This window comes from Plecotus auritus (genome assembly GCF_963455305.1).
Source record: "Plecotus auritus genome assembly, chromosome: 2".
Classification (NCBI taxonomy): Eukaryota; Metazoa; Chordata; class Mammalia; order Chiroptera; family Vespertilionidae; genus Plecotus; species Plecotus auritus.
In genome coordinates this window covers 27,863,753-27,890,167 of record NC_137771.1, presented here as the reverse complement: position 1 = coordinate 27,890,167, position 26,415 = coordinate 27,863,753, and the positions used below count along the sequence as shown (strand labels likewise).

The following is a 26,415-nucleotide window of genomic DNA, read 5'->3' as shown; positions in this document are numbered from 1 at the left end:
GCAAAATTCTTGTAAACATTTTATAAGCCTCATTCAAAAACAAAATCCTTCTCTCCTGATTTATAATGATCACCTCTTTGCTTTTGTGTATCCCTCAAAACTATAGTTTTGTCTACAAAAAAAATTAAACTCTCTTAATCTACAGATTACTTTAAAAAATCTTATACCTCTGTATTTTCTATAAATTGGTAGTTGGTTCTAGAGGTTACAGAATCTCCTCTCTGCCTCTTTATTTTGGCAAGGCAACTTCTTACTGGTGTTATGTTTTCTTTTAGGAGACACATACATCTGGTTGTGCTTTTTTGTGTGATGGTGGCACTCATTGATGCCTACAGCCTAAAACTATTAACTCACTACAAGCTGCAAAACAATGGCCTTCTAATTTTATTACTCCTTCATTAGCTATTATACTTCCATTAAAAGGAACTTCCTCTATTTGGTGACTCAGTAGTATGATTCATATAGAAAAGATAAAATGCATGCTAGTTTCTAAGATGAGGTATTACTGTGAACTCACAGATTTAATTATAGTTGTGACTAAAACCCTTGCAATTATTAACCTTAATTGAGACATGAATTATCCCATGTTTGGCCAGTGGGAACCTCTAATTTGGCTTCTGAATCCTTTTGATACAACCCTAGAAGTCTTTACTTCTTTGCTACTTAGTATGACAAAATATCCCAAGCTTATCTTAAAATAAATGTTCTTTCCAGTAATGGTATTTCAAGACCACAATCTGGGCACTAGGAATGCTCATTGCTATGGGATTGATCATTGTTTTTAGATCTTTTCAGTGGACAGAGCGAGGCAGGTGTGTTTGTATATGACACATTTTCAAAGATAAAATACTTCTTATTGATATTTCTAATTCAAATTGAGTACCTTGGGGTTTTATTGAATATTTCTTATATCTGTATTTCCTTTCTTCTACACCAAGAATCCTGACTTTCAAGGATACAAGGTATAGAATATCATATTCAATAGCTTTATTCCATATTACAATAGTCTCAGAAAAACAATATCAATATTATACCACCAGTATGATTAAAATGTTAATTTTTTGTACATGTTCTCCCCATTCTCCCATTAAAATAGTTATGCTGTACATAGATTGACAGAGCCATAGCTATTACATGCTAATACTTTCTTTTAACTCTCATTTAGTCTTAGTTCTACAATTAAGCATAGTTAATATTTACCACCATTCCTTTTGCTGCTTGCTGTCTTTCTGGTCAGTTTGGTTGTCTGAAGCTTGTTGTCTAGTACTTTCCTCAGGAAAAGCCTTAGGAACAGTATTCTGAATTTCTATACATTGATAATTAACGTTTATAACGGAAGGGAAGTTTCACATAGCTTAAAACCCTTGGCTCACATTTTCTTTTATTGAATACTGCAACTGTTACTACACTGATTTGTTATAAAGGTTTGTTGTCAAAGTGTCTCTGATTTTCTTTCTTTTATGAGTCACTTGGTCTTTATGCCTAGATGACCAAAGGACATTTTTTTTTACTGTTTGAGTCTAATATTTTATCACCATCTAGATGTTGGCTGTTCTGACTATCCTTTCAATTTTTAGCTACAAATCTTATTGTAATATAAATTATTCCTGAATTGCACTTTTTATCATTTAAACCATTCCTTTGTTTGGGTTCTTTTTTGTGGAGTGGCGGGTAGGGATCCTATTATACATATACTAGAGGCACAGTGCACAAAATTCATGCACTCAGGGGGGTCCATTAGCCCGGCCTGTGCCCTCTTGCAGTCTGGGAGCCCTTGGGGCATGTCCGATTCACGGCCTACAGGAGCAGGCCTAAGCCCTCAGTTGGATATCCTCAGCGCTGCCGCGGAGGCGGGAGAGGCTCCCACCACCACGGTTGCGCTCGCCAGCCATGAGCCCAGCTCAGGGCTTCTGGCTGAGTAGTGCTCCCTGTGGGAGTGCACTGACCACCAGGGGCAGTCCTGAGTTGAGTGTTTGCCTCCTGGTGGTCAGTGCACGTCATAGCAACCGGTCGTTCTGCATATTAGCCTTTTATTATATAGGATTGGAACTTTTCCTGCCAAAAGGTCTGTATCATTTTTTCTTAATTCTAATTTTAATCTATTTGTTTCTCCTTAATTTGTTCATTTGTGTGTAATTATTTTTGGGAATGTGGATCAAGATAGCTTTTTTTAAAAAAACAAACATATTGTATTGATTTTTTACAGAGAGGAAGGGAGAGGGAGAGTTAGAAACATCAATGAGAGAGCAACATCAATCAGCTGCCTCCTGCACACCTCCTACTGGGGATGTGGCTGCAACCAAGGTACATGCCCTTGACCAGAATCGAACCTGGGACCTCTCAGCCCACAGGCTGATGCTCTACCCACTGAGCCAAACCGGTTAGGGCAAGATAGCTTTTTTTAAAAAACATCATGCTTTAGAGCACTCTTGTTTTCATAGAGGGGGAAAAAAAAAAAAAAAAAAAAAAAGGTTCACTTTGATGTCCTGGCTGTCCCCTTGCCCCAATTTCCTCTTTTTATCTGAACCTTGTCTTTCCTCTCTATCTGCCTATGCAGCTCAATCATCTGTTTTTTTTTTTTTTATTTAAAAGATATATTTTTATTGATTTCAGAGAAGGAGAAGGAAAGATAGAAACATCAATGATGAGCCGAAACTGGTTTGGCTCAGTGGATAGAGCGTCGGCCTGTGGACTGAAGGGTCCCAGGTTCGATTTCGGTCAAGGGCATGTACCTTGGTTGCGGGCACATCCCCAGTGGGAGGTGTGCAGGAGGCAGCTGATCGATGTTTCTCTCTCATCGATGTTTCTAGCTCTCTATCCCTCTCCCTTCCTCTCTGTAAAATATCAATAAAATATATTAAAAAAAAAAAAGAAACATCAATGATGAGAGAGAAATCATCGATCCCGACTCCTGCATGTCCCCTACTGGGGATCGAGCCTACAACAGGGTCAAGTATCCTGACCAAGAATCAAACTGTGACCTGCTAGTTCATAGGTGGATGCTCAAATACTGAGCCACACCGGATGGACTCTGAAGCTCAATCTGGATTCTATTTCCAAAAGTTTTGTCCTATTCCAAAAAATTTTTGCTTTGAAAGGGAATATTGCTGGTTAGTATGAACAATGATAGAACCCTGTGGTAGTTATCCATTTATTGTCTCTTAATTCCAAAGTCATCCATTCTGTCTGCTCTGTGTAAATGTTTCTGTGCACTTTAAAAATTTTCCTTTGTCAAGATGGCATTCTAATTTTTATTAGTAGAGAATGGAGAAACTTTTGCTTCTTGTTCCAGTGTGCTTACTCAGCAGACTCCTGTAGCACCCAATTCCTGCTAAGCCAGGTTCTGAAGTACAAGTGAACTCTGACTTGAGTGATTTTGTAGCAGGGAGGCATCTTCCATGAACAGCATTATCAAGTACTCTAGGAGAAAGTTTTCCAGTTCCCTGGAGAAATACCTCAGCAATTGCTCAGCCATTCATGAGCCACAGCTAAGCCTTTTTCAACAAGGTCTGGATCTCAATCCTGGGGTGGTGATGGGGGAATGGGGAATTCTTCCTTAGGTGCTCATCTTAGCCTTAGGGTTAGTGGCTGCTCCTTTTATCTGCTATTTCAATCTTCTTTAGCATTCTCTTTCTTCTTCTTAGCCAATCACTCATTACACCATCCTAATATTCATATTATTTTTTGTATAAGACTGCCATCTTCTTTCTTTTGCCTACTTTAATTTCAAAATCAAACAAACAACTTCCCCTCCCCCCAAATGAACAACATCCAAACCTGATGTCAAATGTGGGAAGGGAAGGCAAGGTTTGAGACTCTTGTATTCTGCCTTAGGCAGAAAGACAGGAGAGAAAAAAACCACTAGACATCAGCAGAGGAAGCCAGGTGGGCTGGGCCACTCAGGGCTGCTGGGAAAGCAAGCCATGGAGACACAATACAGAGGGCATACGGTCTGCAGGTAGAAACTCCTTATGGACTTCTTTCACGTAAGAGGCATCTTTATCACCCTTAATGGGATGATGATGATCATCTCGTCAGGAACAGCAGCACTGGGTTCTTCTGCTGTCACATCAATTTCATCAATGCCTACTAGGCCTAGCTTGATCATGCAGTAATGCAATTGGAGTGGGTCTGGGTATCCTCACATGAGATGTCAGAAGAGAGCAGCGCAGTTTCAAACAGCAGTACAAGGTCCTTTTTGGCCATTGTGTAGCCCATTGAACAGTAATCCCAAAGTATCCAGGCTTTCATGATATGCTGCTCCATGTTGTCTGTCCAGCTGTAGGTACTAGTCACATGCAGCAGGGTAAAGACATAAACTGACTGGAGATTGTCACCTTCTCAACCTTCTTTTTTTTTTTTTAAATATATTTTATTGATTTTTTACAGAGCAGAAGGGAGAGGGATAGAGAGCTAGAAACATCGATGAGAGAGAAACATCGATCAGCTGCCTCCTGCACACCTCCCACTGGGGATGTGCCTGCAACCAAGGTACATGCCCTTGACCGGAATCGAACCCGGGACCCTTCAGTCCGCAGGCCGACGCTCTATCCATTGAGCCAAACCGGTTTCGGCACCTTCTCAACCTTCTTATCCAAGATTTCTTTCATGAGTTTGCAGATTCTCACACTTGGCCTTGCTCTCTTCCATTGTCTTCTTCTCTTCATCCTCAGGTAGCTCCAGGCCCCCCTTGGTAGTTGAGACTAAGTTTTTTTCATCAAACTCCTTGAGCTGCCACACAGTACTCATCATTAGGCTCCATCTAATATACTATCTTGAAGCTCAGCTTCTGCACTTGCTCCACAAAAGCAGAGTTGATAACCTCCTCTTTGCTCTCACCAATGATGTCAACACTTTACCACATTTACTCCACCATTCATTCTCTGTAGATATATTTTTTCTGCAGCATTTGCAGGTTGATGACTTGATGTCACTCATCTTCAAAACTTTATTATGTATTTCCTTAAAAGACACTCTCATAATCATAGTATAATTGTAAAAACCAGGAATTTAACAATAAATACTATTTACAATCCACAACCCTTACTTAAGCCATTAACACTGATGTCTTTTATAGCAAAACAAAGTTTTAAAAACATCGTTTTTCTCACCATCCAGAATCCAATCTAGGTTCACATGTTGCCTTTAGTTGTTCTCTTTGGTTTTCTTTAATCTGGAACTTTTTATTCATAACCATAACATTTTTTTGAGTAGAGGCTAGTTTTTTTGTGGAATCTTTTCTAACTCTTCTTTAGAAACCTCAATTTGAGTACAATAAAACCTTGATATAATGGACTAATTCAGGCAAGGGGATGTCTGTTAAAGCTGAAAGTTGGTTTTCTGAATGTGTAATTCTAAATTAGTTTACCTGAGTTTACTTATGTAGACACATTTGTGTAAAATTAAGTAGGAATGAAAAGTTTAATTTCACAGAAAAGTTTTCTATATGTATTACAGCAAATTTAAATTTAAACTCAATAGGTCTAGTAAATGCATGTATTCACCAGTCACCTCGAGTGAACAAATGCACTCAGCTGAGGTGTGGCTTAGCGCACGTGGCAACATCGGCCAGCACAAGTTAAAACTGTAGCAGAAGGTCACCCCACGCAACAACAGAATTGATTGCCACGTGCAATGCGATGCGATAATGTGCTTATCATTTGCTGAACATTGTTTATGAGCAATCACTCTTGGATTTAAATATGTAGACTTGTCCTGGTGTGGCTCAGTGGTTGAGCTTCGTCCTATAAACCAGGAGATCATGGTTCAATTCCTAGTCAGGGCATATGACTGGGTTGCGGGCTCTACCCCCATTGTGGGGTGTGCAAGAGGCAGCCGATTCAATGACTCTCTCTCATCATTGATGTTTCTAGCTCTCTCTCCCTCTCTGAAATCAAGAAAAATATACTTATAAATATAGAAAACCACATATTAATTTAATTATAAGCAAAACTTGGTTAAAAGCATTTTAAAATGGACAGGGTATTAATTTTCACATGACATACAAACAGAAAATTTTGTCTGTCTAATTGAGGGCCACAAAATCGTGGGTTAGTATGTGTAATGTTTCCTCATGGTTAGATTCAGGGATATGCATTTTTGGAAGGAATTCAGAAGTAATGTTGGATCCTCAGTGCATCACACCAGAAGGCTTATGATCTGCTCTTGTCCCATCCCATGACTGGTGACATTAATGTACTTCTTAATAAAATTTACATACAATGAAAAGCACCAATACTAAGTATACTACTATTCCTGGAGTTTTGAAAAATGATTACACCTTGCCAACCTCTATAAAGACAACTATTTCCTACAATTAATAAGTTCACCCAAGCTTTTCCCAAGTCAATCCCCATTCCACATAGGCAATGATTTCTGATTTTTGTCCCCCTATAGGTTATTTGCCTGTTCTAGAATGTCATATTAATGTAATTATAGAGTATGTACCCTTCATTGTAAGGCTTCACTGATATTCATCATGTTATTACATCAGTCATTCCTTTTGATTACTGAATAAATAATTAATTACATGATTACACCACAACTTTTCTATTTTTATGTTGATAGACATTTAAATTATTTCTAATTTTGGGCTATTATGAATGAAATTATAATAAATACATATATACTTTGATTTCTCTTAGGAAAAAGCTAGAAGTGGAAGTAATGGGCCACAAGGTAAATTTATGTTTATTTTTTAAGAAACTGCCTTTCCCCAAAATGGTTGTCTGCTTCACAATCCCACTAACAATGTAAGAGAGTTCCAGGTACTCTAAAACGTCACCAAATTTTGTGTTTAGCAGTATGTCATGGTGATACTAACTTGAATTTCCAAATTATGACCAAAAACATGGATCGTTTTTATCTATGTGTCTATTGGCCATTTGTATAATTTCCGTTGGGAATAGCCATTCACATCTTGCCCATTAAAAAGAACATGGTTGATTTCAGAGAGGGAGAGATGGATAGATTTATTGTTCCACTTATTTATGCATTCATCCTAACTTTGGCATATCAGGATGACACTCTAACCAACTGAACTATCCGGCCAGGGATAAAAACTAATACTGTTTTAAAACAAAATAACTTTCTACAAAAGACCTTTGTTATTTTTGACCAACTACTTTTTCTTAATATAACTCTTCTTCAACCATTTATTTCTCAGTAATCCCTTACATTCCACAGGTTCTACTCTAGGCTTCCTCTCTTTATATATTACTAGTGGCCCAGTGCACGAAATTTGTGCACATTAAAAGGGAATTAATTAGAGGAAACATTTCAATATTGTGGGTATCCGGCTCCCTCTTCCCTCCTGTCAGAGTCTGGGCTGGCGCCTGCAGAGACGCAGCATCAAGTCCCCACTGGTACATGCGGGGAACCCAGTGTCAAGTCCAGCTGGCGCCGCAAGACCCAGAGTCAAGTCCTGGGTAAGGGTATCCACTCCCTCTTCCCTTGTCAGAGTCTGGGCCGGTGCCCACGGGGGCACAGCGTTAAGTCACACCGGCGTTGTGAGACCCAGAGTCAAGTCCCTGCCCACCCGCATGCGCCTCGCCACGCACACAGCCCCATCCACCTGAGTGCACACCTCGAAATAGCGCGAGACCCTGAACTGTCGGCGCCTGCAGAGTCAAGACCCCGCCGGTGCCCGTGGGGATGCAGCATCAAGTCCCCACCCACCTGTGCATGCCTGCCACACATGTAGCCTCCTGGTGATTGGTCGTTACGGCATAAGGGCGCCATGACCACAGGCTTTTTATATATATAGCTTCTCCTTGGGTGATTCTACTCATTTATAAACCTCAACTATTATTCTCTAATTCCAGGTGCTTGTCTTTAGATCTCTCCTTTGGTACCAAGGATCTGTTATCTTTTCCTTCCAATTCTGCGCCTATTTTCCTATTCAAATTAATTACTAATTATGCTTCAATTTACTTTGGAAAGAAATCTTATTTTTTATTCTTCCTTCCCCAGTTACAATACCTCAGTTCCAATTATTTAGATTTATCCTATAAAATAAGAGCTTTTACAACCTAGAAGTCTGTCAACAGGAAATGGATAAATAAATCTATTATATTCACACAATAGAGTATTTATTATATAGCAGTGAAAAAGACATAGAGCAGGATTTCTCAAACATCATACTACTAACATTTTGGGCTGGCTAATTCTTTTAATGGGCTGTTCTATGTATTGTAGGATATTAGGAAACATCTCTGATCTCTATATACTATCCTCAGTTGTGACATGCAAAATTTCTCTAGATACTGACAAATGTGTCCAGGGGGAGATAGGGGTGAGGGGAGACTTGTATTTGATTGAAAACCACTGATTCAGAGGTATATGTATTAATACAGATAAATCTCAAAACAATTTTAAGCAAATAAAAGAGAATCCTATATAATAAAAGCCTAATATGCTAAGTGTCTGGGCGTCCGTTCAACCAATCAACGCATAATATGCTAATGATATGCTAAGGCCGCTCAACTGCTTGCTATGATGTGCACTGACCACCAGGGGGAAGATGCTCTGACCAGTAGGTTAGCTTGCTGCTGGGTTCTGGCTGATCAGGACTGAGTGAGATGGGCCAGACACACCCTGGAGCCCTCCTGTAGTTCCTCCCCGGCCCCAATCATGCACTGGTGGGGTCCCTTGGCTTGACCTGCACCATCTCACAATCTGGGAACCCTCGGTGGATGTCAGAGAGCCAGTTTCGTCCTGATCCCGCAGGCCAGGCCAAGGGAGCCCACTGGTTCATGAATTCGTGCACTGGGCCTCTAGTACAATATAATACTATTCATATAAAGATCAAAATCAGGCAAAAATTATATTATACAATATTTATGGATATATACATACTAGAGGACCGGTGCACGAAATTCGTGCACGGGGGTGTGTGGCCCTCCCCTGCAGGCCTGGTCCCCCCCAACTGCTCTCCCCTGCTGGCCCGGGTCCCTCCCAACTGCCTTTCCCTGCAGGCCTGGTTGCCCCCAACTTCCCTCCTCTGCCCACTTGGTCACCCCTAACTGCCCTCCCCTGCAGGCTTGATCGCCCCCAACTGCCCTCCCTTTAAGGCCTGGTCCCTCCCAACTGCCCTCCCCTGCTGGCCATCTTGTGTGTTGGAGTGATGGTCAATCTGCATATTATTCTTTTATTAGATAGGATAGAGGCCTGGTGCACGGGTGGGGGCCAGCTGGTTTGCCCTGAAGGGTGTCCCGGATCAGGGTGGGGGTTCCCTTGGGGCGTGGGGCGGCCTGGGCGAGGGGCCTGTGGTGGTTTGCAGGCCGGCCACGCTCCCTGGAGACCCAAGTGGAGGCCCTGGTATCTGGGGTTTATCTTCTACAATTGAAACTTTGTAGCCTGGAGCGGAGCCAAGCCTCTGCTTGCTCCATGGCGGCAGCCATTTCTATTGGGATTTATGTATCTTTTATAATTGAAACTTTGTGGCCTTAAGTAGAGGCCTGGGCCGGCCAGGGTGTGTGGAAAGCTTGGCTTCTTCCATCGCCGCGGGCAACCCTAGCCTCCTGCTCTTTCCAGCTCCGTGGCTGCCGCCATTTCTGTTTGGGTTTATGTATCTTCTATCATAGAAACTTTGTAGCCTTGAGTGGAGGCCTAGGCCGGCAAGGGCAGGCGGAAAGCTTGGCTTCCTCTGTTGCCGGGGAAACCCAAGCCTCCCTCCTGCTCTCCGTGGCTGTGGCCATCTTGGTTGGGTTTATTTGCATATTCGCTCCTGATTGGCTGGTGGGCGTAGCTGGTTGGTGTAGCGGAGTGATGGTTAATTTGCATATTACTATTTTATTAGATAGGATAGTAAAAGTCTATAAAAAACATGTATGAGGATGATGAAACATTGAAAATAAAGATGGTGATTACCTCTAGGAGAAAAGTGAGGAGAACAGATTAGGGAAGCTTTAACTATATCTGTCATATTTTACCGTTTTTTTTTTTTTTTTTAAATTTAACAGACATTTACTCCTTTAGTTGAACAACCTCTACTCAAAAAATAGATGGTTTAAGATTTTTTTAGTGGAAAAGAATTTAGGTCTTAAAGGGTTTTATGAGTTGGCTCCATGTTTTCTGGGAATCATTTAACTGAGCCTTTTAAGATTCCTGAAGGCTGCAGCCAGATGGAAAAGTTGTAATATTTTAATTCTTTTGTAAAATAATAGTCTAGAGCATATTTGGCAAATGTTAATATTTCACAAAGTTAGGTGATGTGCTAACTTGACCATTTTCTTCATACTTTATGTACACTTAGAATATTGCATAAAAAACATAAATGCAAAATAAATTTGCCCTTACTGACCTTGTTCAGGTTTGATTTGACAACAAATTTCCATTTAAATCACTTAGCAGGTGAAGATAATGCTACCTTAATCTTTTTCTTTCTGTCATCAATTCATTTTCCAGTTGGAATGCCACAGAACTGACAAAGGACTTTCTTATCAAACTATGCCAATCAGTTGTTTAATACCTAGTTTAGAAGGTACTCTAAATAACTTCCACTCTACCCCATACTACTTCAGTTTTTTTACAATCTCTTTTTTTATCAAAGCACATAAGAAACCCAACTATTGAAGAGACCTAAATACACTTGTTTTCTATATGCTCAGCTGGTTGTGGTCATAGATAAATATTAGATAAATATTCATGTCAGATATGAATTATAATTACAGTGGGTTCATTTAATTATAGGAATAAAAGTACAAAAAGAAACTCATTTATAATAAGAATACAATTAAACTTTTTTGGATTGATGATTTGATGATTTCACCAAGTTTTCAAAATGTGATGAACAACAGAGATTTTGTTTCTTCATCACTCCTACTAGTCTTTCATGCATTTGCTTATAAGAGTACTTCTGATTTAGAGCCCAAAAGGCATGTAATTCAACACAATAGCATCAAGTTTCACTAAATAGACAATAGCTAGAGTACTACTAATTGCATGTTTATAACTTATTATAACTATTTTATATAAAAGGGCAAATTTAAGAGAAAAAAAACTCTTATAATTGGAGAAAGACAATTTAACATGTAGGACTACATTTTTACATTACTATATATTTGAATACTAAACCTTATAAAACTTAAAGGAAATTAAGGATTTTTTTTAAAGTTCCAAAGGCATAAAGATGAAAACAAAAGATGTGCTCAGTTACACAAGATTTTTGACACTATCTTCATGCTAATCAACTCTTCTCAGAAAACAATAAAAATCTAAATTTAGGGAGTTCATTTTTAGAAATTTCTGAAATGTTCTCATTACTAATAGGGTCTTGTAATTAAGACATTATTTGTTAGGTTTTAACTGCACAACTAAACCATCATAATACTTACGAAGTCTTCCTCTTCAAACTGCAACTTTTCCACCTTGTCTTCTTTCTTTTCTTCCCTAATCTCTGTAGGTGGCTTTTCCTGAAAGGCACAGCCTTTCCTGGAGTGAAAGCTGCCATTCCAGTGGCGATGGTTTCCTGCGCCACCCCCACTACGCTGGCTCATGCCATCATGACCACGGGAAGAGCCATGCCAACCAGATAGGTTTCCTGTGATTCCAGCATATGTTCCCTTAGAGACACCCGAGTCCATAGAATCATGGCGAAACAGGGAGGGCTGGTGCCAGGAATCTAGAACAGTAAGAAAAAGTAACACATTAGATTATTTGCTTCCTGGAAATTCAGAAATTTGGCCAGATGCTTCCTGATCTGGTTTATGGTATCACCAAAAGCCCTTCAGAGGGACCTTTAAAATAAAAGATTAAGCCCTGACGGTTTGGCTCAGTTGATAAGAGTGCCAGCCTGTGGACTGAGGGGTCCCAGGTTCCATTCCGGTCAGGGACATGTGCCTTGGTTGCAGGCACATCCCCAGTGGGAGGTGTGCAGGAGGCAGCGGATCAGTGTTTCTCTCTCATCGATATTTCTAACTTTTTATCCCTCTCCCTTCCTCTCTGTAACGAATAAAATATATATATTTAAAAAAATAAAAAAGTTTACAGAAATCACAAAATATATCTTTTTCTTTTAATGTAATTTCTATATGAGTTCTTTCACTGAATAAATGACTCATGAGAACATAACAATGTTAGAAAGCCAACATAGTTGGATGATCTGAGAACTATGCTTACAAAAGATCATAATTTCAAGATTATGGACATGCTCCCTCATGCTGGGCTTGCCCTAAATGAGTAGCTTAAATATAAACATGGAAGTTGGGCATGGCTCACCTCCTGTAGTTCGTAGAGGTCCATTGTTAAAAAAGCCATCAGAGGAATTATGTCGACGACGGCTTACTCCAAATCTACCATCTCCTCGGGGTAGGTGCTCTCCGTGTTTTTCAAAGGTGGCTGTAGGTGACTAAGATGATAAAGAATAGGGAAACAAACAGGTAAGTAGATGTGTCTTTCTTAGGTTTTGTAGCAGGCTTTTAGAAAACAAGAAATAACTGTGGCAGAAACTGCCATTATGAGAATACTAGTGAACCAGTGCATGGATTCGTGCACACTGAAAGGAAATTAATAGCCCCCACCGCCCCAGTGTCTGTGTTCAATGGTTATGCTAATATGCATGCATACAAGTCCTTTGGTGCTCTCTAATTAAGAAATATTTTAATATCGCTATTTGCCATTTCTCTATAATAGAAGTGTCAACCAAATTCACGATCAACAATGACAGATCGAAACACTTGTGTGCGAATGGCGCCAGTGTATGTATCACACATACGTGAGTCAACTTAGACTTTTATAGATATAGAATAAACTTGCTTAATTAGATCTGCTTTCTGATGTAGCTAAACTTTTTACAGCCCAGTGAAGCACCCCCCAACTTGTCTTTCAGGTAACTGTCAGCAACACAGCAGTAAATATCAACACAAAGCAGATTATTATTGTAGATCACGCAGGGAGAACAAAGGGTAAAATATTTAACTGCAGCAGTGTTTGACTATATTTTGCACAGTGAGAAAACCTGAAGTCATTTTCAAGGTCCACCATTTCTTAACTTCTTTTCAGTGGGGTCAAGTTCCTAAACTTTCTAATTCTCTGTTTCCTGGCTAATGAAAAGAAAATAGGATTCCACTGAGTCTCCTATCTACCTACTCCAGGACTTCTGTGAGGATCAAATGAGATGAGGCACAGGAAAACGCTTCACAGACATTTGTTTAAAGTGTAAAATGTTTGCAGCTGGCTATAAAGCAAGTTGTGTTCCTGGAGTGAAGAAACTGCAAGGAGGCTAGTCATCGCTAGGGAGAGGAAGCCAGGCATTGCTATGTGACGTCATTACCCGGCACCCATAGCCACCATTTCTGGGCTGGGCTGTGGGCCCCATTTTATGCCATGTGGTCTCCGCAACGTTGGCTGCAATTTGGTGGGCTGTTGCTCAAGGGTGGTGGCGGGGCCTGTGTCCCACTTGGGGAAAGCTGAGTGTTGCTTTGTGAGCGCCAGGTCTGCAGTGCCGTTTCTTTGTGTGCGTCACAGCAGTTCCTGCGTTGAGCGTCTGCCCCCTGGTGGTCAATGCACATCATAACGACCCGTCGGACGGTCGGACACTTAGCATATTAGCTTATACATATATAGATAGATAGGCCATAATAAGGGTACCACAAGGCCTCTGAGTCAAGAGAAGGCCTAGGTTACATATTCAATCATTAACTTATTTACATTATCCCAGAAGGAAAGAAAAGGCAGCTACTTCAATTAATCACAAAAAACACTGCCAGGCACAGCCGGTGTAGCTTAACGGTTGATTATCAACCTATGAACCAGAAGGTCCCAGTTCGATTTCCAGTCAGGACACATGCCCAGGTTTCTGGCTTGATTCCCAGTGTGGGGCATGTAGGAGGCAGCCGATCAATGATTCTCTCTCATCATAGATGTTTTTATCTCTCTCTTTCCCCCGCTTCCTCTCTGAAATTAATAAAGATCTATTTAAAAACAAAACAAAACAGAAAACAATCTTGCCAGAAAGAATAAGTCCCAAAACTTCACACTTAAAAATATTAAGTTAATCTCGCAATAGGCAAGAAAAATTAAGATGTTTCCTTAAAAAAATTCTAAACAGCTTATTATTTCTGTAAATTATTTCAGACTACAGAAGGAGTGGTTTAATGCCCACCTTTGTAGGCCATTAACAACTCCACAAAGTTTTTATCCTATGTAATAAAAGGGTAATATGCAAATTGACCCTAACAGCAGAACGACCAGAATGACCCCTGGACCAGTCACTATGAGGTGCACTGACCACCTCTTGGTTATTTTCCCCAGCTCTGATTGTCTGATGGCGAATGGGGAACCGAGGGTGGGTGGTGGGGGATGCAGTTAGTTCCAGGCCAAGGCCCCTGCCCCGCCAGTTGCTCCACACACGGAGGGTGACCTGCGGCAGGGGCGGGGTAGGTGAGCAAGCGGGAATGGCTGACCTCTTGGTCCCTTCCCCCGGCCATCAGGCTCAGATCGCCTGATGGCAAATGGCAACTGGGGTGGGTGGCGGCGGGGGCTGGGGTGGGGCTGGCTGCAGGCAGCCAGAAAAGATGGCCCTGATTGCAGGCTAGGCCTAGGGAATGTACCCGAGCACAAATTTCATGTGCCGGGCCTCTAGTAGTTTTATAAAAGACTTATTTTCAAACATTACTTAATACTTATAACAATACTATAATTTGGCATCATCTTCGTTTTACTCACACATGAGGAAAAAAGTCAGGAAGAATAAGTCTTTGAAGTTATACAAAAAAGAAAGCAGTTTATGAAACAATTTTATAAATGAACTGTAATGTCCCTTCCTATTCCAAATAATTTTATTCTATGACCTTCTATAATCTCAAATGATAGAGACCAAAGTCTAAAAAGCCATTTGAAGTAAAGATATATTTGACACAGGCTTAGAGGAAAAATACAGGTTGGGGCATAGACACTTTTACATCTATTTTATTAATATTTTCACCAATACTTGGTATTGCCAGTCTTTTTTATTTTAGCCACTGTAGTGGGTTACAACAATTTTTCTCCTATTTTTTCTAAAAGTTTTATGGTTTTTAATTTCTGCATTAAATTACCTTGGCACTTTAGTAAAAAATCAACTGGTTACATATTTAGGACTATTTTTGAATTCTCTATTCTATTCCATTGCTTTAATATGCCTATCCTTATGCCAATACCACACAACTTTGCTTACTGTTGCTTTATTAAAAATATTGAAATTTGCCTGGCTGGTGTGGCTCAGTGGTTGAGCATCTACCCATGAACCAGGAGGTCACTGTTCGATTCTGGGTGAGGGCACATACCTGGGTTGCAGGCTCCATCCCCAGTAGGGGGACAAGCAGGAGGCAGCCAATCAATAATACTCTCATCAATGATGTTTCTTATTATCTTATCTCCCTCTCCCTCTCCCTTCCTCTCTGAAATCTATCTATTTATATCCTATCTAATAAAAGAGTAATATGCAGATTGACCATCACTCCAACACACAAGATGGCTGCCGCCATATGGTGAAAGATCCTGCCCCCATGTGGACACAAGATGGCCAGCAGGGGAGGGCAGTTGGGAGGGACCAGGCCTGCAAGGGAGGGCAGTTAGGGGCAAACAGGCTGTTAGGGGAGCAGTTAGGCATCAATCAGGCTGGCAGGGGAGTGGTTAGGGGGTGATCAGGCTGGCAGGCAGAAGCAGTTAAGTGCAATCAGGAAGGCAGGCAGGCGAGCAGTTGGGAGCCAGCACTCCTGGATTGTGAGAGGGATGTCAGACTGCCTCGAGGGGTCCCAGATTGGAGAGGGTGCAGGCTGGGCTGAGGGACACTCCCCCCCCCCCCCCCCCGCCGCCGTGCACGAATTTTGTGCACCGGGCCTCTAGTATATATATAAAATAGAACAAAGGTAATTAGTCTGTGAAAACATATTTGAAATCCTCTCACAAAGCTGAAAACCCAAAAACACCTAGTCTGTAAAACAGAAGCCATAGACAAGTTGGGCATGAAAAAAACCAAACTGGTATTTGGATAGTTGCTATAGGAATGGACAAGTACCTTAACTGCCTGTGGTGTTGAAAAATTTAGCCAAGCAGGAACAAAGTCATGCTGCGCCATTTAGGTCCAGTGTCTCTTTTCAGCAAGGTGAGGCATCCAACCTCATGGCCAGGATCTGAAAATGAGAGAACTCTAATCATTTATGCTTCCAAGATCTTGATACTAATGTGTAAAGCAGCTTGTGACTACTTAAGATCCTGCTCTTTACAGAAAGACCTGCCTTCTGGGTCTGTCTATATTACTGATCAGGATCCATACTTCAGAGAAGTTTTAAACAAAGAAATGGTCTCTGAATATGTATCCATGAAAAACACACACACACAAAAAGTGACCTAGACCTGGAAGGTTATATGAAAGAAGTTAATGATTTAAAAAAAATATATATATTTTATTGATTTTTTACTGAGAGGAAGGGAAAGGGCCAGAGAGTTAGAAACATCGATCAGCTGTCTCCTACACACCCCCCACTGGGGATGTGCCCAAAACCAAGGTACATGCCCTTGACTGGAATTGAACCTGGGATCCTTCAGTCCGCAGGCTGACGCTCTATCCACTGAGCCAAACTGGTCAGGGAGAAGCTAATGAATTCTTGAATTATAGCAGAAGAACCTTAAGAATAAACATTTAGCCCTGGCTGGTTTGGCTCAGAGGATAGAGCACTGGCCTGTGGACTGAAGGGTCCCGGGTTCAATTCTGGTCAGGGGCACAAGCCTGGATTGAGGGTGTGCAGGAGGAAAAGAATCAGTGATTTTCTCTCATCAATGATGTTTCTCTCTCTCTCTCCCTTTCCCTTCTTCTTCTCTGAAATCAATAAAAATATATTAAAAAATAGTAATAAACAAAAAAAAATCTTCCTAGAGAAGGAAGATACAACCTTTCAAGAGTTTTATTTAGCCCTAACTGGTTTGGCTCAGTGGATAGTGTTGGCCTGTGGACTGAAGAGTCCCGGGTTCGATTCCAGTCAAGGGCATGTACCTTGGTTGCGGGCACATCCCAGTAGGGGGTGTGCAGGAGGCGGCTGATTGATGTTTCTCTCTCATCGATATTTCTAACTTTCTATCCCTCTCCCTTCCTCCTGTAAAAAAATCAATAAAATATATTTTTAAATAAGTTTTAGTTCACATTTTATATATTTTATTGATTTTTTACAGAGAGGAAGGGAAAGGGATAGAGAGTTAGAAACATCGATGAGAGAGAAACATCGATCAGCTGCCTCCTGCACACTCCCCACTGGGGATGTGCCCGCAACCAAGGTACATGCCCTTGACCGGAATCGAACCTGGGACCCTTCAGTCCGTAGGCCGACGCTCTATCCACTGAGCCAAACCAGCCAGGGCTAGTTCACATTTTAATTTCCTCAAACACAAACTATCTCAGTTTTTCTTGAAAGATCCATTATTGTCTCCAAATCACCCCACTGATATTTTCCAAAATCAAATACACCAGAAAGCAATATATCTTCCATGATACATATACATACACAGTCTTCTTCCAAAGTTAGACATAGGAGAATATTTACCCCAGAGTGTAACCTCTGTGGTCCTGTTTCTGGAACTCCTTGAGTCTGCCAGCTGGATTTCCCACGACGTTCTCGTTAGAAGGGTGCTTAATAAGGCTGACCAGCAGCACACCTTATGATGAAGCACAAAGAAGCCAGGCTCTGTGTGGATCACTCTCTCAGTCCCCTCAATTGCTCATCTTAAACTACCTAGTTCCTGACACAGTTTCCAAAAGGGAAAAGGGGGGAGGGGGAAGGGGAAGGGGGAGATAAAAAAGTATTTGTTACATTTAAAAATGGGGGGAAGGGGAAAGACCTATGTCTATGTTCACCTCATTCAACTTCCTTGAGTGATGGCTCTATGATGTTGTTTAAATAGATAATACATGGATATTTGCACAGTGAGTACAAACACTGTTCATAACAAAGTCATAACTAGAAAGAGAGGTGGACTTGCAAGGGCAAATAATGTCATCTAAGTGACAGATCAAAAATATAACACTAAAGAGCTACAAAAGATCTTCTGAGCATTCAACTCCAGTGGCAAAACATCCACATGACAAAGCCCTTAATTTACATATCTCATTATTCTTACACAGCTGCTAAAAATAGTGTGCAGATATGTATTTATATTTGTTTATTCTTCAAAATCTAAGGATATAAGAAATCTTGTTAAAAAAAAATCAGACAGGAACTTGATATACTTTTCCCTCCAAATAGCAGCTTTCAAGGCAAATTTCTTGGTATAAAGCTCCCAAATGTATCTTCTATTTCTTTGGTCTTCACTATTTATAAATTCACAGCAAAATTAAAACAAGTAGAAAGATGGGGGTTAAGGAGTAGTCAAGGAGAAAGTGTTCCAAAGTGAGGTTTTCTTCTCTTCAGTTTTCTGTATTTCACTTGTTTTGCCCTTTCCTGAAGACTGAAATTGAGCTACTAGAAGGTGACGTGAAGAATCTTCTATTGCTTCAGTAGAGAAGTCATTTATTATTTTGGATCCATATCCATCATTAATCAATCATTTGAAAGGCCACAGGAATCTAACACTATAAAAAACAAAAACAAAATAACATTATCATAAGGTGAAATCATTATTATATACTAGAGGCCTGGTGCACAAAATCTGTGCACCGGGGGGGGGGGGGGGGGCGTGGGGAGGGAAGGGGAGGGTTCCTTCAGCCCAGCCTGCACCCTCTCCAATCTGGAACCCTCGGGGGATGTCTGACTGCCAGTTTAGGCCCGATCCCGGGGCCTAAACTGGCAGTCGGACATCCCTCTCACAATCCTGGACTGCTGGCTCCCAACTGCTCACCTGCCTGCCTGCCTGATCGCCCCTAACTGCCCCCCCCCCCCACACTGCCCTGGTCGCCCCTAACTGCCCATCCCCCCCGTCAGCCTGATCATCACTAACCACCTCTGCCTGCCGGTCTGATCGCCCCTCACTGTTGCCCCCGCCGGCCTGGTCGCCCCTAACTGCCCCCTGCCACCAGCCAGGTCACCCCTTACTGACAGCCAGGTCATCCCTCACTGCCCCCACCCCCGCCGACCTGATCTCCCCAAAATGCCCTCCCCCCCGCCAGCCTGGTCCAGCCTGCTGTTCAGTGGTTTGGTCGTCCCTCACTAACCCCTCTGCCAACCTGGTCGCCCCACGCAGCCTGTTCAGTTGTGACGGCCCCTAACTGTTTATATATAAGGCTAATTGCTAAAATGAGACAATCAAATGATCAATCAAATTAAGTCCAATTTAGACATTAATGTGTCACCACTTACAGCAACAACATAATAATCTGGTTATAATTCTAAGAATTTTAGAAAAGCCACCTGAAGAGAGTCTGTCCTTTTTTTTTTTTTTAATCTTCACCTGAGGATATGTTTTCAATGATTTTAGAGAGATAGGAAGGAGAGAAAGAAACATGGATGTGAGAGAGAAACATCGATCAGTTGTCTCCCGTATGTGCCCTGACCAGGAATCAAACCCACAACCTTGCCCCAATCAAACGAATCATCGGGAGAAAGCAAGAGACTGCTTTTTTATCCACTGAGCCAAACCAGCTAGGGCAAGAGCCTGCTTTTTTATATAACCATCAATCCAATTAGCTATCAAAGGAATTCAGAAATGCAAATTATGCCCTGGCCACCAACAGGTGATGGGTTCGATTCTCAGTCAGGGCACATACCCAGGTTGTAGGTTCAATTCCTAGTCGAGGTGCATGTGGGAGGCAACTGATCAATGTTTCTCTTTCTCATTGACGCCAGCATGTCTGTCTCTACCTCCCCCTACTCCTCTCTTTAGGTCAATTAAAAAAAAAAAAAGGAAATGCAAATTAAAGAGTCTGTTAGATTGATACATAGACCAGCTTGCTATAAGTGGTCAAAGAGCCATAGAACTTGCTCATTTATTACCACAGTCATCATCTATCTAATTATTCAGGATAGTAAATACCTCCGTGGGGAAATAAAGGAAAAGAAATAAAAAAGATCATGGGGGGCTTCTATAATACATTATTTCTTAAGTTGAGTGATGTGTATATGACTATTCACTTGTTCTCTACACTTTTTTATTTTTTTTATTTTTTTATTTTTTAAATAAATCTTTATTCAGATTACAATTATTTCTCCTTTTTCCCCCCATAGCTCCCCTCCACCCATTTCCCACCCCACCTTCTGCCCTTACCTCCCCCCCACTGTCCTCATCCATAGGTGTATGATTTTTGTCCATTCTCTTCATGAACCCCCCATACCCTTTTCCCCCTGAGAATTATCAGTCCACTCCCTTTCTATGCCCCTGATTCTATTATATTCACCAGATTATTCTGTTCCTCAGGTTTTTAATTCACTTGATTTTTAGGTTCGCTTGTTGATAGAAATGTATTTGTTGTTCATAATTTTTCTCTTTACTTTTTTCTTCTTCCTCTTCTTTAAGAATACCTTTCAGCATTTCATATAATACTGGTTTGGTGGTGATGAACTCCTTCAGCTTATTCTTATCTGTGAAGCTCTTTATCTGCCCTTCAATTCTGAATGATAGCTTTGCTGGGTAGAGTAATCTTGGTTGTAGGTTCTTGCTATTCATCACATTGAAAATTTCTTGCCACTCCCGTCTGGCCTGCATAGTTTCTGTTGAGAAATCAGCTGACAGTCGTATGGGTGCTCCCTTGTAGGTAATCAACTGCTTTTCTCTTGCTGCTTTTAATATTCTCTCTTTGTCTTTTGCTCTTGGCATTTTAATTATGATGTGTCTTGGTGTGGTCCTCTTTGGATTCCTTTTGTTTGGGGTTCTGTGGGCTTCCTGGACTTGTAAGTCTATTTCTTTCACCAGGTGGGGAAGTTTTCAGTCATTATTTCTTCAAATAGGTTTTCAGTATCTTGCTCTCTCTCTTCTTCTGGCACCCCCATAATTCTGATGTTGGTACGCTTGAAGTTGTCCCAGAGTCTTCTTACATTATCTTCAACTTTTTGGATTTTTTTTTTTGCTTTTTGCTTTTTCGGTTGAGTGTTTTTTGCTTCTTTGTATTTCAATTCTTTGACTTGATTCTTGTGTTCCTCTATTCTGTTTCTGGGTCTCTGTATAATATTTTTTATTTCAGTCAGTGTATGTTTAATTTCTAGTTGGTCCTTTTTCATATCTTCGAGGGTCTCGTTATATTTATCGGCCTTTTCTAGGATATTCTTAAAAAGTCTTATAACCGTGGTTTTGAATTCTATATCCAGTCGTTTGTTTTCCTCCATTTCTTTTGTTTGTGATCTGATTCTTTGACCCCGCATTTTCACTGATTCCGAGTTGGTAAGGTAGATATTTGTGCTAGGTTTCCAATAAGGCCCAGTGGGTCTGCTTCCCCAGTTAACCTGAGGTGGACACTCTTGGTGCACCCCTTTGTGGACTGTGTGTACAGCCTTGTTGTAATTAAGTCTTTATTGTTGTTGGTATCACTGGGAAGAATTGACCTCCGGGTCAGTTGGCTATAAGGATCAGCTGTGTCTATGCTGGGAGAAGTTCGGTGCTGGAGACAGCCTTATAGGATTAGACTTGCCAAATTGCAATAGGCTCTGTGCTCAGCTTGGATGGGGTGGAGTCTCAGTCTTGGCTTCCTGTCAGCCTTGCCCTTGCGCGCATGTGCGCTTTCAGTCCTCCGCCTTCCCCAGCTCGAGTCTCCGCCTGAGAGTCCAGACTCCCCCCACAAGAGCGTGGGTCCCCAGGGGCTCGCCTGGAACTGGGGTTCAGTGCAGTCAGAACTGGGGCTCAGTGCCGTCAGGAGCCTCTGACTCCCCTCCACTAGGGAAAGCCTGTGGCAACTTCCGCAGCCTTTGTGCGCACTGGCACGCGCGCACTTTCAGTCCTCCGCCTTCCCCGGCTCCCGAGTCTCCACCCGAGAGTCCAGACTCCCCCCACAAGAGCGTGGGTCCCCAGGGGTTCGCCTGGAACTGGGGTTCACTGCAGTCAGAACTGGGGCTCAGTGCAGTCAGAATCCTCTGACTCCCTTCCACTAGGGAAAGCCTGTGGCAACTTCCGCAGCCTTTGTGCGCACAGGCGTGCGCACTTTCAGTCCTCCGCCTTCCCCGGCTCCCGAGTCTCCGCCCGAGAGTCCAGACTCCCCCCGTAAGAGCGTGGGTCCCCAGGGGTTCGCCCGGAACTGGGGTTCAGTGCAGTCAGAACTGGGGTTCAGTGCGGTCGGAGGCTTCCTTCCCCCTTCCGCCAGAGAAAGTCAGCCAGGCTCTCAGCCGCCCTTCCTCTCTGCGCGCACAAAGCCCCTTTGCCGTACCTCCAATTCTCTGTGAGCTTTTCTTTTTCCTTCTAGTTGTAGAATTTTCACTCAGCCAGCTTTCCTGTGGTTCTGGATGGTGTCCGTTCTGTCTTTTAGTTGTAGTTTTGAAATTGTTGTGCGAGGCAGCAGTTTAGGTGTTTACCTATGCCGCCATCTTGGTTTCTCTCTACACTTTTTTATACACTTGTAATACTTAAATAGTAGTAACAAAATAAGCATATATGAAGTTGGGTAAATGATTTGAATAATGTAATTTATAAGTTGAAACACATATACATGTACATATACATATAAACATACACATATATCAATCATCCAGAGTGTATCTAGTCCTTCAGCAAAAATGGAATAGTCATAAAAACTGACCTGCCGAGACCGGTTTGGCTCAGTGGATAGAGCGTCGGCCTGAGGACTGAAGGGTCCTGGGTTCGATTCCGGTCAAGGGCATGTACCTTGGTTGCGGGCACATCCCCAGTGGGAGGTGTGCAGGAGGCAGCTGATCGATGTTTCTCTCTCATCGATGTTTCTAGCTCTCTATCCCTCTCCCTTCCTCTCTGTAAAATATCAATAAAATATATATATATATAAAAAAAGAAAACTGACCTTACGCTAGTTATGTTTCAATTAGTTCCAAAGAATAAAACACCCACGTTCTCTAATCACATTGAAAAATTAGAAAATGACTTTCTCTTGCAGTTCCCTCTCCTTCTCCTTCCTGATTAAATCCTGTCCAAAGTCGTTAGGTGGGGTCAAGCAAGTTAAGGATCTGTTGGTGGCAGAGGAGGTGCTACAGAGACCCAGAGCAGGGTGTTGGGGCCTAACCAGATGTGAAGGGTGTCCAAGTGGGGTGGAGAATAGAGAAATGTGTGTGTGTAAAGCAGCGGCACAGTGCAGGATGTCAGCACCCATTAGGCAACGCAAGCAAGTGTCCCAGTAGGAGGGCAGCCCAAAGCATAGTGGGAGCCTGAGTGGAATGAGAAGGGCATCCTGGCACAGGGATAAGGACAAGCTAGCTGAGGGCTTCCATGCAGCAAGGTGCCTTCACAGGAGTTCCAACCTGGGTGTGGTGAGAAAGGAATACTTTCAGGGAGAATGTGATAACAAGAGGTTGGTCATATTTTGGGAATTAATCAAAAATTAAAAATATTAGCCCTAGCCGAAACCGGTTTGGCTCAGTGGATAGAGCGTCGGCCTGCGGACTGAAAGGTCCCGGGTTCGATTCCGGTCAAGGGCATGTACCTTGGTTGCGGGCACATCCCCAGTGGGAGGTGTGCAGGAGGCAGCTGATCGATGTTTCTCTCTCATCGATGTTTCTAGCTCTCTATCCCTCTCCCTTCCTCTCTGTGAAATATCAATAAAATATATTAAAAAAAAAATATATTAGCCCTAGTCAGTTTGGCTCAGTGGAAAGAGCATTGGCCTGGGGACTCAAGGGTCCCGGGTTCAATTCCGGTCAAGGGCATGTACCTTGGTTGTGGGCACATCCCCAGTAGGAGGTGTGCAGGAGGCAGCTGATTGATGTTCCTCTCTCATCGATGTTTCTAACTCTCTATCCCTCTTCCTTCCTCTCTGTAAAAAACCAATAAAATATATATTTTTTAAAAAAAGTAAAAACATTAGACAGGGGAGGAACCAAGTGGCGGCATAGGTAAACACCTGAATTTGTTGCCTTGCACAACCACATCAAAACTACAAAAGACAAAATGGATATCATTCAGAACCACGGGAAGGCTGGCTGAGTGGAAGTTATACAACTAGAAGGAAAGAGAAAGCGCACTGAGACTGGGAGGAGGTGCGAAAGTGTGGAGGTACGAAGGCAAGCGCAGAAATGGGCTGGCAACTGGGTATGCTGTTGTCTTTTTCAATCGGGAGGGAGATACAAGCTCCCGACTGCTCTGAACTCCAGTTCCGGGTATGACTCTGGGGACCCATACTCATACAAGGAGAAACTGGACTGTCCGGCATCGGGTGGCCAGAACACGAAGGCGGCTTTCTCTCAGAGGTGCTTTTAGCGATCACTGTTCCTGCATAGTGCTGTGGGACACTGAGACCCGGGGACCTATTCGGGACAGGGCTGATGGGCAGCCACTGCTGTTTGCTCCGCCCTGGTGATTCCCTGAGACCCCGCCCCACCCAATTTACAACCCCACCCAAGCTGTGCGCAGAGCTGTTTGCATATGAATGGCCTGGCCTTTTGCAATCTAAAACCTAACAAACTGCAGCTGGGTCAGAGAGCCCCAGAGCTTCCAAAAGAAGGCCCAAGGCCCCACAGCAGCTTGCATTGTTTCACAACTGGGCCTCATCTGGGCACCTCCAAACCCCAAACAAAGAGGAGGAATCTAGAGATCTCTCTGTAGCTCCTACTGGGTGGCCTCAGGCAGTGGCTGACTTTGCACCTCCTTGGAGATCCAAGAGCCAGTGTAGTGTACCCAGGGGTCAGAGTGAGACCATGCAGATTACAACTCTTCACATCCATAAGAGACACACTCAGGGGGCAGACTCAGTGAGCGCCAAAGTCCCACTGAAGCAAGTCCTGCCCCATAAGGGTGTGTCCAGCACAGAAGTTCTCCCATTGTAGACACAACTGGTCCTCACAGCCAATTTGCCTGGAGGTCAATTCCTTTCAGTGATACCAACAGCAATCAAGGCTTAACTACAAGACTGTGCACATAGCCCACAAAGGGGTGCACTAAGAGTTGTCCACCTCAGGTAACTGGGGAGACTGAGCCACTGGGCCCTATAGGACACCTAGCACACAAAGCCACTCTATCAACTCAGGGAAGCAGCCAAAATGCAGAGACAAAGAAACAGATCACAAACGAAAGAAATGGAGGAAAGCAAATGACTGGATATAGAGTTCAAAACCACGGTTATAAGGTTATTCAAGAATCTTCTAGAAACCTCCGAGAAATTTAGTGAGACCCTCACAGATATGAAAAAGGAACAATTAGAAATTAAGCATACACTGACTGAAATAAAGAATAATATAGAGATCCAACAGCAGACTAGAGGATCCCAAGAATCAAATCAAAGATTTGAAATACAAAGAAGCAAAAAACACCCAACCGGAAAAGAAAAAAGCAAAAAGAATCCAAAAATATGAAGATAGTGTAAGGAGCCTCTGGGACAACCTTAAGCATACCAACATCAGAATTATGGGCGTGCCAGAAGAAGAGAGAGAGCAAGATATTGAAAACCTATTAGAAGAAATAATGACCGAAAACTTCCCCCACCTGGTGAAAGAAATAGACTTACAAGTCCAGGAAGCGCACAGAACCCCAAACAAAAGGAATCCAAAGAGGACCACACCAAGACACATCATAATTAAAATGCCAAGAGCAAAAGACAAAGAGAGAATATTAAAAGCAGCAAGAGAAAAACAGTTAGTTACCTACAAGGGAGCACCCATACAACTGTCAGCTGATTTCTCAACAGAAACTATGCAGGCCAGACGGGAGTGGCAAGAAATATTCAAAGTGATGAATAGCAAGAACCTACAACCAAGACTACTCTACCCAGCAAAGCTATCATTCAGAATTGAAGGTCAGATAAAGAGCTTCACAGATAAGAAAAAGCTAAAGGAGTTCACCACCACCATACCAGTATTATATGAAATGCAGAAAGGTATTCTTTAAGAAGAGGAAGAAGAAGAAAAAGGTAAAGATAAAAATTATGAACAACAGCCAAAACCGGTTTGGCTCAGTGGATAGAGCGTCGGCCTGCGGACTAAGGGGTCCCGGGTTCAATTCCGGTCGGGGGCATGTGCCTTGGTTGCGGGCACATCCCTGGTGGGGAGGTGTGCAGGAGGCAGCTGATCGATGTTTCTCTCTCATCGATGTTTCTAACTCTCTATCCCTCTCCCTTCCTCTCTGTAAAAAATCAATAAAATATATTTAAAAAAAATTATGAACAACAAATACATATCTATCAACAAGGGAATGTAAAAATCAAGTGAATAAAAAATCTGATGAACAGAATAAACTGGTGAATATAATAGAATCAGGGGCATAGAAAGGGAGTGGACTGACAATTCTCAGGGGAGAAGGGGGTGCTGGGGGTGTGGGAAGGGACTGGACAATAATCGTAACCTATGGATGAGGACAGTGGGGGGGAGGTAAGGGCAGAATGTGGGGTGGCAACCAGGTGGAGGGGAG

At 42.4% G+C, this 26,415-nt stretch overlaps 1 protein-coding gene across 3 annotated transcripts in view; it reads right to left on the bottom strand.

Annotated features, from left to right (window-relative positions):
* The window catches only part of GPBP1L1 (GC-rich promoter binding protein 1 like 1), a 57,253-nt gene that overhangs the window by 15,296 nt on the left and 15,542 nt on the right, over positions 1 to 26,415 (bottom strand). For 2 of the 3 annotated variants that reach the window (XM_080654466.1, XM_080654465.1), the window contains exons 2-5: positions 17,520 to 18,544; positions 16,001 to 16,115; positions 12,220 to 12,349; positions 11,337 to 11,623 (exon numbers count right to left, since the gene is read on the bottom strand). In XM_080654466.1, coding sequence (XP_080510592.1) covers positions 11,337 to 11,623; positions 12,220 to 12,349; positions 16,001 to 16,060 — 477 coding nt within the window. In that variant the 5' untranslated portion in view covers positions 16,061 to 16,115; positions 17,520 to 18,544. The remainder of the gene's footprint in view (positions 1 to 11,336; positions 11,624 to 12,219; positions 12,350 to 16,000; positions 16,116 to 17,519; positions 18,545 to 26,415) is intronic. The other variant, XM_080654467.1, reaches the window with a different exon arrangement.